At 32.6% G+C, this 12,287-nt stretch overlaps 1 protein-coding gene across 1 annotated transcript; it reads left to right on the top strand.

Annotated features, from left to right (window-relative positions):
* Window positions 1–1,656: 1,656 nt before the first annotated feature.
* Window positions 1,657–7,856, top strand: LOC140057739 (uncharacterized). Its single transcript, XM_072103461.1, has 4 exons — window positions 1,657–2,073; window positions 4,721–4,920; window positions 5,554–7,604; window positions 7,764–7,856. Exons 1-4 carry the CDS (start codon window positions 1,820–1,822, stop codon window positions 7,854–7,856), a joined length of 2,598 nt encoding a protein of 865 aa, XP_071959562.1. The 5' UTR covers window positions 1,657–1,819.
* The last annotated feature ends 4,431 nt before the right edge of the window (window positions 7,857–12,287 follow it).

Raw genomic sequence — 12,287 nt, 5'->3', positions numbered from 1 at the left:
GCTTACGATCAGAGTGCTACGTTTTGAAAGCCGATCACTTACGAGAGGTGGATAGACTGACAGCTAAACTAAGTAGAGAAATACATTTGCACATGATTTAGACATTTAGGTTTGTAAAATATATAATTATTATTTTATTAGCTGGCGATATTAACTACATCAGCTGTGAGGCAATTTTCGTTACTTCATTACCTGTTAAGTTGTATATTAGCTAATGTTGATTTTTATTTAATAAATAACTGTTGGTGTTTCTACATTAGCTAGTTCTAGGTTTTACTACATGGGTGGATTTGACAGTTTCGACGACATTTGCTGCCGTTTTCTACACTAGCGGTTTTGAACAGGGACTAGTGTAAAGGAAATGCCACAAGTTGTGTTTTTTTATTTTTTTTTATTTATTGTTTTGTGTACTAAAGTGGCAGCATAATCAGTATTTATTTTTACCAGATGTCCAGCAAGGGTAATGTCCCATAACTCAGGCCACAATTGTCAGGTCAACCTCAAAACAGCGGCTCTCGGGAGATATTAATTACCGGTAGTCGTGTTAACTGTCATCTGTTATTTGTCAGGAGAAGGGGTGCGAACTTGCCATATCTCAAATTAAGATTACGCTTACCATGAATATGATTTCATTACAAGAATTATATACCACAGTATGTTACGTAATTTAATTCTCTTATTTTAAAAAATAACTAAATAAATTAGTATATGATTCTAGTATAAGTATTATAAAAAATGTTTCTATTTAATATACAGGGAGCGGGGGTTGCCTCATAGCCTGAACGGTTTTAATACGAACTTATGTACTATAATATTATTTTACGTAGATTACTATTTAATATTATTTTATTTATTTAACAACATATTTATACAGGATTATACACAATCAAGTAGAAATATTTGTTTTGCATTGTGGTCCTGTCGACAAAAACGGATACAAATTTAAATACAATTTCAATTAATATTATAATATAATTTGAGATGAACGTATAATATGTAATAAAGAATAACTATATGATTATATTTTATACTCCTATCTGAATGTGCTATTTATTGTGTAATAGAACGACTGAAGCGTTTACCAATAAGAGTATCTTCGAAATTTAATTTAATAAATGGCATTTCCCTCCAATAGTTTTTTTCTCTCATTTTTTGTGTACTTGCCACTGTAATAAATTACCATTCCCTAACCATGAACATTCTAGAATAAGATGTTTACATTTAAGACATCATGTATAATTAATATAATAACAATCAGGAACATTCCAGTATGCTATTAATAGAAACTGTAATCAAATAGAATAAGAAGTATAAAGAATGATATAGAAGGATAGGAACATCTTGTATATAAAGGGATGTAAAACTATTGTCATGTTGTTGGATATTAGAGGTTGGATATTAGATTGTAAAAGTTATTGTGAAGCTGTTGTTTAAAATGCTTACTGGGTTGTTGAAAGTTGAAGTTGATTGAAATTAAAGATTTGTTTTTGAGTTATTTTACAACTTTGTGAATTTGGTGTGTATACTTTTATGTCACAAGGGAGTTTCTAAAGTATTTTCAACCGCTCGGAAACATACGTAAAAGGAGTTCGTGACATCCACTTAAGGCACAAAGTTTAAATTATAGGCCTACACCTGACAAAACTGTTTGCTCTTTCTTCTAATCGGCAATTGGTTAAAACAAATGTAGCAAGAAGCTGATTGGCTCAATGTTTGTTCAAAACCTCCTACATTTAAAAAATCATTCACTTTGCTTGCAAAGTTCCAATCACGGTGTTGTTCGTTACAATCTGCCTTCTTTCTATTTTTACTTATTATCATGATTATGGCCGATCATGAGTTTGATGCCTTGAGAAACTATCTACAAAACAACGTTTATCCTGTAAATTATTCTGAAATATTAAAACGAAGTTTGCGACGGAAAGCCAAGAACTTTACAATTCTTCGTGATATCTTGTATTACAAACAACATTCTGGTAGATTGTTGCGTGTATTGTTACCGAAAGAAAAAAACGAAGTGTTAAACAGTATCCATAAGCAGGCACATGGTGGTCACTTGGGTGTCAACAAAACGTAAGTTTAAAGTTTGTCAATTAAATAATATATAAGCTTCGATAAGTTTCTGGGTGACTTTAAAACTGTTTATATGTTTGGCCAGGTGGAATGCCATCCTGAGATGAGTATTAGTAATTAGTACAGCATTGTTTTTAAATGATTTTATACGTAATTTTACTTTCTGTGGACCACAGAATTCGAAACAAATGATTAAATGAATGAATTAAATGAATAATAACTAATACTTATCAATTGAAAAATGTATAATGACCGTGTACATTATGAAGTTAGTATTTTATATATAGATTCAAACATATTTTTATACCTCCATGAATGAAAAATATGTTAAGTCGATAATAATTTCTACTCAATATATTATCGCAATTAATTGTATAAATATATTGAAGTTGAACATAAAATATCACATGTAAAAAATACAAAACATATATTGGCATTCAATAATTAATCAAAAATGTTCCGAATATGAGCACTGTTTCAATAATTTGACAGATTATTATTATATAATTTACACAGTGCTACACAACGCATATATCTTTAGTTCAAAATTAAGATATCTCTTTTAATAAAGATAGATTATTTCAATTGAAAACTAAGATGTCTTACTTTTTAAAAGAAATATCTATGTTAATAGATATTTTTTTGTAGGCTTATTACACCTCGAAAAACCAAGAAGAATACAGTACAACTAGCTCTATCTATAATAGTAATGTTTTAGTTTTATAACAGTTCATATACGGTACTCTACACGTGCCCACTGCATAACTAACACAGAAAAAAATCCACTTGTGATATTCCGAATGGGACAAGAATCTTCCATTCTAAATATCTTGGTAAGTAAGTAATATAGAGATATCCCTCATGAGAGATATCTTAGTTTTAAATAGTGATACAAATACTTCCCGAATGAAAACTTATTCAGGTCTTGGTATAATAAATATGTTCAATATTAGTTGCTCATTCATAATGCAAAAAGCCATATCAGTATTAACTTTCGTTCGTTTAAAATGTATACTTATGAAAGAAAACACAATTTGACAAAAAAAAAGGTAAGGAAGAAGACTTTTATTATGTAACTTTAAAGTGGATTATTACATTTTTTTTTAGGGAATACTTCTTTAAAAAAAACGCATTTTCAATAACAAAACTAGTTTCCAATCCCCCGGTAATGGAGTAAAACCACCTGCAGCTTATGTAATGAAAAAAATTAACACCATGTAGAACGATCAACAACGAATGTAGGAACGAAAATTGCATCCCAGCTAATGTAGGACTATCGCCAGCTAATGTAGAAAATATATATTTTACAAACCTAAATGTCTAAATCATGTGCAAATGCATCTGTTTACTTAGCTATCCATCTATCCACGTCTCGTAACCGACCAACTTTCTAAAACGACCACACATCGTAAGCAACCAACTCTTTTAAGGGACCGTTTCTCATAATCGACTTCCTCTCTCGTAACGACAACTTTTTTGGGTGACCACCTCTATTAAACGGCCATCGTCTCTGTTAAGGGATCGCTTCCCATAATCGACCAACTATTGTAAGTGATCACATCCTCTCATTATGGACCGCTTCTCATAATCGACCACCTCTCGTAGTAAGCGACCACCTCTCTTAACAACCACAACTCTCGTAAGCGACCGCTTTTTATTTTCGACCGCCTCTCGTAAGTGATGATCTCTTTTAGAAGACCACCATATCTCTAAATGGACCGCTTCTCATAATATACCAACTCTTGTATAAATCACCTCTCTTAAGTGACCACTTCTAATAAACGACCTCTCTGTTAGGAGACCGCTTCTCATAATCGATCACATATCGTAAGCGACCACCTCCCTTATCGACCACATCTTTCGTAAGTGACCACCTATTTTAAAGGACCACTACCTCTCGCAATCTACCATTGTGGCTCACTAAAAAGTACCCGGTTTCCTTAATAGGGTGTCCTCTACATTTTAAAAATAAATAAATTTAACCAGTATGTAGTGTTAAAACGTATATATTTCCCCTTGTTTATTTAAAAAAAAAAGTGGCGATTTTTATATCTACTCTGTCGCACATTCACCAAGCGTACACAATAATTCTAGTAGGACAATTAATTATTTATACTTTTCAAGTTAGTTTTTTATTGCCTGAGTGAATTATTACCAGATTGAGGGCGTAGTTATTTTGTATGGGAGGCTGCACTCAATTTGAAGTTTATATGGGGGTATTTAGAATGTAAACACGGTACAATCAGGGAGATGTAAATCTCCCTGGTACAATGTGACACGGAATCATCACGGACTGATGGACATTTTTCATAGAAGGTATCTTTTCCCTTTTCAATATTCATTTATCATTGTCAAATAAAAAAACTAGAAACATAGATAAATATTAAAAGTTAATTAATCAGTTGTGCCCAGTGCTTGCCTTAAACGAAAAGTTAAAATATATGGAACGCCAAACTGTAATGTTATTATAATGCATTGATGAGAATGGTGATGTGAACTGCGGTAATAAATAATAAATAATATTAAAAAACAAAATAAAATTAAAATATTTAAAGAATCCATAATACAGTTTTAAGGTCAATAGTAAACCTACAAAGAGATTGAATATCATCAATACAATAAACACATTTTTTTTTTTTTTTAACAGTTGGAAAAAGATACGCGAAAGGTATTATTGGAAGGGGTCATTTGATGGTGTTCGTAATTTTATAGCCGCCTGTGATCAGTGCCAACGGAAAGAAGTTTTAAAAAAAGCAAAAGTGCCACTTCAACCTATACCCGTAACAGATACTGCTTTCAGACAGATCGGTATGGATATTGTTGGGCCTTTGGTAAAGACAGAAAATGGTAAGGTATCTCATGACAAATTACTGAAAAACAAAAATGCTGTGACTGGATAAAAAAGCTAAATCAAAACGTAAAAGTAAAAAGCAAGAAGACATGAATGAAATACGTTCAGAAAACTTTGTAATTCATTCTTCAGGGCCTAAAATTACAGTTAATAATTAGTTCTGTTCGGCCTTTATTGTAATAGGGCTGAACTTAAATTTATTATTGTAAAGGCACAAGCGCAATTTCTGTGAGGTTTCTTGAAATTGTTAACTAAACTAAAATTATGACAGTTCTCTTTTTTACACTGTCAACAAAAACTAGATTTACCAAGAATCAGATGCTCTTATTATTGTCACCGGATTTACATCGATTATGGCTATACTGTAATAATCTTTATTTCTGCCTGTTTTAATTTGATCCAAACCATGACTGGGGTAATACTGTTCAGCGCATAGAGGTTTTACAACATTAGGCGCTATGTAAATCCACGATATTATTATTGTTCTTGTTCTTATTATATTTATTGATATTAATATTGTTATTATTATTGTTATTTCATTCGTACAGTTCGGGTGTTGTACATCTCATCATGACATTTTGACACTACTATTATTACGGCTTATTATATTATTATTTGCTGTGTTTCAGGTAATCGGTACTTACTTGTATTTACGGAGTACCTTACCAAATGGGTGGAAGCTGATGCAATTCCAGATAAATCTGCTAAAACAGTGCTGAGATCTTTTATTGATTTTGTCTGCAGACATGGAACACCTTCTATATTGATTACAGACCAGGGTAGAGAGTTTTGTAATGAGCTGAATGACAGCTTCTGTAAGCTGATTGGGGTAGACCACAGAGTTGCCTCACCATACCATCCTCAAACAGGCGGGCAAACGGAGCGCTTTAACAGAACACTTTGCACAATGCTTATGACGTTGACCAACGCAGACCAAAATGACTGGGATATACAACTCCCATACGTGTTGTTTGCCTACAGAACATCCGAGCACAAGTCTACGAAATGTGACCCATTCTCATTAGTTTACGGTAGAAAGGCTGTGTTGCCTGTAGAATTACGTATTCCCATCGTTTCGTCTAATAAAGATGACATATCCGGAACTGTTCCTTTAAAAATAAGAGTGGACGCTTTTTTGAAACTCAAAGATTCAAGGAGAAAGGCATCAGAAAATATCAAAAAAGCACAGAAAAAGCAAAAACATTATCATGATGCTGGTGTTAAAAGCAACACGTACTATGCAGGAGATCAAGTGCTCTTGCAGAATTCCAGAAATTTGTCAAGAAAGGGAGGCAAACTTAATGCTCGATGGACTGGTCCATATATTATAGAAAAAGTCCTCACTCACAATACATATCGACTAAAAGGAAGAAGGGCTATTGTTAACGGAAACAAGATCAGACATTACAAGTCCGATAAAACAACCTCTTTGAACTGTCCATCATCAAGCACTAAACAGAAATGTAATACCAATGATAAGCATCTCCCTCCAAAGAAACGAAAGCGAACGCCAGACATCCCACCTGAAGTAACGCACCATGATAACATACCTACATCCAAGAATGGTGATATCACACCGGATGATCACATTATTAACATACCTACATCCAAGAATGTTGATGATAACGATAACAGACCTACATCCAAGAATTATGATATCACACCGGATGATCACATTAACATACCTACATCCAAGAACGATGATATCACACTGGATAATCACGATAACATACCTACATTAGACAATGATAATGTCGCACCGGATGATGACCATGACAACAGTAGGCCTGTATCTGATAGTGATGTGGTATACCTCAACACGAAAACTTCAAGAAAGTTATTCTTTCCTGTCGATGCCAATTGGCAGCTTGAAAAGGCAGCACCATTTGGTATCAATGTCAAAAATTTTCACAAAACTCACTTAAAATGTGAAATGGACAAGGCAGCCAGGCCTACTAAAGTTGTTAATATGAGAGGGGACGGCAACTGTCTTTTTAGGGCTTTGAGTTATATTCTCTTTGGTGTCCAGAACTACCATGTAGTTGTACGGGATTACATACTAAACTATATGTCCATGAACAAAAACCTATTTGAAAAAATTGAATCCAGATCATTTGAACGATACGTGGAAGACACGAGAATGGGGGAATATGGGACATGGGGTTCGGACATCGAAATCATGGCATTTGCGACCATGTCAAATACGAATGTTTATGTTTACAGTAAATATGGAAGAAGGAAAGGGCTTCCACATTATGAATGGTTGAAATATGCACCAATAAGTAATCAGTTTGGTGATTTAGTATCTGAAAGAAACATCTACCTATCAAACTTATGTGCACACTTTGAGCCTGTCCTGGATGTAGACAAGAAAACTTATGACGCTGAATTAAAATACACTCGTACACCATACGCACCAATCAAAAACCACCTTGCACGGAAATACTGGGATATTGTATCCGATGTGACCCTCAATGCTGCTCTGGTAGATAATTACGAAGATGAAGCGGTAATGCGTTCCGAAGGCATTATGGACGTTATATACGTATCTGAATTCACGGACACACATTATGACATTGAAGCAGTCAACCATCTAAAAGATGATATCGATCCAAATATATTCAATTTGCTTTGTGACATGGAACATTTCCCGGAAAGGATTCATCAGAGCAACAATGAAGTACCTGGACAATTATATGTTGATTCATACAACGTCACTCTTTAACTGTAGGCCTACCTATGACCGGTAATCTCAACATACACAGAAGCATTAAATGGTGAAAAGGGTATTTGTTTACCTTATAGAGGTAAGTTTCGTTAATGCTTTGATTTTTTACAGGTGCTTCCGTCAAGAGGAGATTGTCGGCTTTGTCTGAAACTCATCGACGAAGAAATACCAATTGTATTTGTCGGACCAGAAAGAAGAACATAGATTCACCACAGCGGCTAATTAAAGCGTCACCATCTTTCATTGAATCAACGGAAGACGAATATCTGAGCATAAGTACGTCAAAGGCTCAAGGGGTCTAATGGAAGGTAACAACAGATCAAATACAGTGTGTCCAGTGTAAACATGCAATGATGTGTCATGCGCCCTGCTTTGATCGCTACAAGGATTAAAAAATTAATTAAAAAGCAGATTGTATAAAAGAATAACGCGACTAAAGGTCCGGTAAGGTAAAAGTACGTGAATTAGATTGTAACTAGTGTTTATTTTTATTGTATTTTTATGTTTAAAAAACTTTTTCATATTTACAACTCATATGATTCTGTTTCATAATGTTATGCAATTTTCTTCTATAATATGTTTTCTTTGGTCAAAGGGGCACATACAAACGTGCAACCTACCCTCGCTATGATCATCAACCTTGACGTGGTAGCGAGGCTTGCGTGCTTCCAATGTATTGGTAGCCAGACCAATGATGATCAATAACAAAGTAAAATAAATACAAACACACTTACTGAAACAAGTTTTAATAGCAATAAATAAATAAATAAATAAATATTTTTCTGTAACTATTGTTCATTATTATTACACTATTATTATTTTATCCTGTTAATATAAGTAATGATCAATGATATATAATTTATGTTTACAAAACTCGTTCATATTTACAACTCATTCTGACAAGACAACAACATTTAATATTTTTGTAATTCACAATTCATACATTTATTTGTAATGTATTCATGAATTTGCTTTTCCTTCATCCAATCTACATAGTAGATATATGAAACTATTGTTCTAACCACGTGACTATGTAGCATAGAACATTAATTCTAAACCGCCCGGTAATATACTGAAATTTAATTAATTAATTTGAAACGATAAAGATGAGGAAATCTGTGAGAATGAGTTAAAGTCGCCCCAACCGAGACTCGAACTCGGACCGCCTGCTTGATATGCAGATGTCCTAACCGTTAGACCACTGGGGCTTTCACGGTTCGAACTCGATTGGATAGCGACTCTTTAACATTCTCGGCGTGGTACGGCGGAACAGCACTAGTCCTCAGTTGTAAACACAACAGGCATAGAAATAAATTCCAAACCGCCCGGTGATACACTGAAAATGATTTAATTAATTTTTGAAACGATAAAGATGAGGAAATCTGAGAGAATGAGAAAAAGTCGCCCCAACCGAGGCTCGAACTCGGACCGTCGGCTTGATATGCAGTTGCCCTAACCATTAGACCACTGGGGCTTTCATGGTATTGTTCTTTAACTCGACCGGATAACGACCCTTTAACATTCTCGGCGTGGTACGGTTGGAACACAATACATATATATATATATATATATATACAGACAGTAACAAGTGTACATTATTGTAAATATAACAAATACATATATATTATATATATATATATATATGTATATGTATTTGTTATATTTACAATAATGTACACTTGTTGTTACTGAACTATGGAGAATTTTTTTTTTCCGAAATAAAAGAAGAATGAATGAATGAATTTATTTTCAATCTTTCTACATAACAACAAATATATAGTATAACAGGGGAGTAGCGGAAAAGCAAAAGTAAAGTAAATTTGAACCAGCCAAACATGTATGAAACATTATCCAGTAAGCACATTTTATAAGAAGCTTTTGTTTATTAAAATGGGTTTCTCTGAAATTCCAGAAGTTTATTAAACATTGAAAATAACACAATCGCCTTTAAACAAAATGCTGTTCAAAAAAAGAATCGGTTGAAGCAAGCGTTCTTATAACATCCGATAAAATGAAGGTTCAATAAAGTAGCCCTATTAACAAATGTATGAGGTCTCAGGCCTATCCCATATTAATTATTTTTATAGATACATTAATTTTAAGATTCCAGATACCGAATTGTTGTTTTTTTACATAACAAGTCATTTTTTCTTTGAATATAAATTCTGATTTAAGGACAAAATACTAAAATAAATACTTACACCAAAGGTGCATAAAAACGTGTTGATGTGGCGCTATATCGATGTCATTATCTTTGCATTCACCCTAGACGCACATAGTGTGACACCCCTACCATATTCTCGATGTGACGATCAATGTACCAATTAACATAATACTTCAGTAAAACTGATTATGTTTTTTCAAGAGATCAGCTATATCGTGTTGATTATAAAAAGGTGCAACTTTTAATTGATTGGGGATTAAACAAGTAAACTATTTATTCTTCTTGTCTTTACTCGTACAAAATAATATAACGGTCGCTAATTGGAAGTGTTTAAACTAAAGTGATCTATAATTGGAAGAGGACCCGTACAATTACTTGTTTTTTATCACATGATTATAAACTATTTATTCTTCTTGTCTTAACTAGTATTTATTCTTCTTGTCTTTATTCATACAAAATAATATAACGGTCGCTAAATGGAAGTGTCTTAAAGTAAAGTGACCTTTAATTGGAAAAGGACCAGTACAATTACTTATTTTTTATCACATGATTAAAATCTATTTATTCTTCTTGTCTGTACTCATACAAAATAATATAACGGTCGCTAATTGGAAGTGTCTTAAAGTAAAGTGATCTTTAATTGGAAGAGGACCAGTACAATTACTTGTTTTTTATCACATGATTAAAATCTATTTATTCTTCTTGTCTGTACTCATACAAAATAATATAACGGTCGCTAAATGGAAGTGTCTTAAAGTAAAGTGATCTTTCATTGGAAGAGGACCAGTACAATTACTTGTTTTTTATCACATGATTAAAATCTATTTATTCTTCTAATTGTCTGTACTCATACAAAATAATATAACGGTCGCTAATTGGAGGTGTCTTACAGTAAAGTGACCTTTAATTGGAAGAGGACCAGTACAATTACTTATTTTATATCACATGATTATAAACTATTTATGCTTCTTGTTTTTATTCATAAAAAATAATATAACGGTCGCTAATTGGAAGTGTTTTAAAGTAAAGTGATCTTTCATTGGAAGAGGACCAGTACAATTACTTGTTTTTTATCACATGAATAAAATCTATTTATTCTTCTTGTCTGTACTCATACAAAATAATATAACGGTCGCTAAATGGAAGTGTCTTACAGTAAAGTGACCTTTAATTGGAAGAGGACCAGTACAATTACTTATTTTATATCACATGATTAAAATCTATTTATTCTTCTTGTCTGTACTCATACAAAATAATATAACGGTCGCTAATTGGAAGTGTCTTAAAGTAAAGTGATCTTTAATTGGAAGAGGACCAGTACAATTACTTGTTTTTTATCACATGATTAAAATCTATTTATTCTTCTTGTCTGTACTCATACAAAATAATATAACGGTCGCTAATTGGAAGTGTCTTACAGTAAAGTGACCTTTAATTGGAAGAGGACCAGTACAATTACTTGTTTTTTATCACATGATTAAAATCTATTTATTCTTCTTGTCTGTACTCATACAAAATAATATAACGGTCGCTAAATGGAAGTGTCTTAAAGTAAAGTGATCTTTCATTGGAAGAGGACCAGTACAATTACTTGTTTTTTATCACATGATTAAAATCTATTTATTCTTCTAATTGTCTGTACTCATACAAAATAATATAACGGTCGCTAATTGGAGGTGTCTTACAGTAAAGTGACCTTTAATTGGAAGAGGACCAGTACAATTACTTATTTTATATCACATGATTATAAACTATTTATGCTTCTTGTTTTTATTCATAAAAAATAATATAACGGTCGCTAATTGGAAGTGTCTTAAAGTAAAGTGATCTTTCATTGGAAGAGGACCAGTACAATTACTTGTTTTTTATCACATGATTAAAATCTATTTATTCTTCTTGTCTGTACTCATACAAAATAATATAACGGTCGCTAATTGGAAGTGTCTTACAGTAAAGTGACCTTTAATTGGAAGAGTACCCGTACAATTACTTATTTTATATCACATGATTATAAACTATTTATTATTCTTGTCTTTATTCATACAAAATAATATAACGGTCGCTAAATGGAAGTTTCTTGAAGTAAAGTGACCTTTAATTGGAAGAGGACCAGTACAATTACTTATTTTTTATCACATGATTAAAATCTATTTATTATTCTTGTCTGTACTCATACAAAATAATATAACGGTCGCTAATTGGAAGTGTCTTAAAGTAAAGTGATCTTTAATTGGAAGAGGACCAGTACAATTACTTGTTTTTTTATCACATGATTAAAATCTATTTATTCTTCTTGTCTGTACTCATACAAAATAATATAACGGTCGCTAAATGGAAGTGTTTTAAAGTAAAGTGATCTTTCATTGGAAGAGGACCAGTACAATTACTTGTTTTTTATTACATGATTAAAATCTATTTATTCTTCTTGTCTGTACTCATACAAAATAATATAACGGTCGCTAATTGGAAGT

Source organism: Antedon mediterranea, chromosome 8 (assembly GCF_964355755.1).
Source record: "Antedon mediterranea chromosome 8, ecAntMedi1.1, whole genome shotgun sequence".
Lineage (NCBI taxonomy): Eukaryota > Metazoa > Echinodermata > Crinoidea > Comatulida > Antedonidae > Antedon > Antedon mediterranea.
This window is presented reverse-complemented; position numbering and strand designations above follow the sequence as displayed.

Bases quoted from the DNA above. Each gene is read 5' to 3' on its own strand.
- LOC140057739 (XM_072103461.1), top strand. From the start codon at position 1,820: ATGATTATGGCCGATCATGAGTTTGATGCCTTGAGAAACTATCTACAA. The intron at 4,921-5,553 runs GTAAGGTATCTC...GCTGTGTTTCAG, and splicing joins TTTGGTAAAGACAGAAAATG to GTAATCGGTACTTACTTGTA. The intron at 7,605-7,763 runs GTACCTGGACAA...GATTTTTTACAG, and splicing joins TTCATCAGAGCAACAATGAA to GTGCTTCCGTCAAGAGGAGA.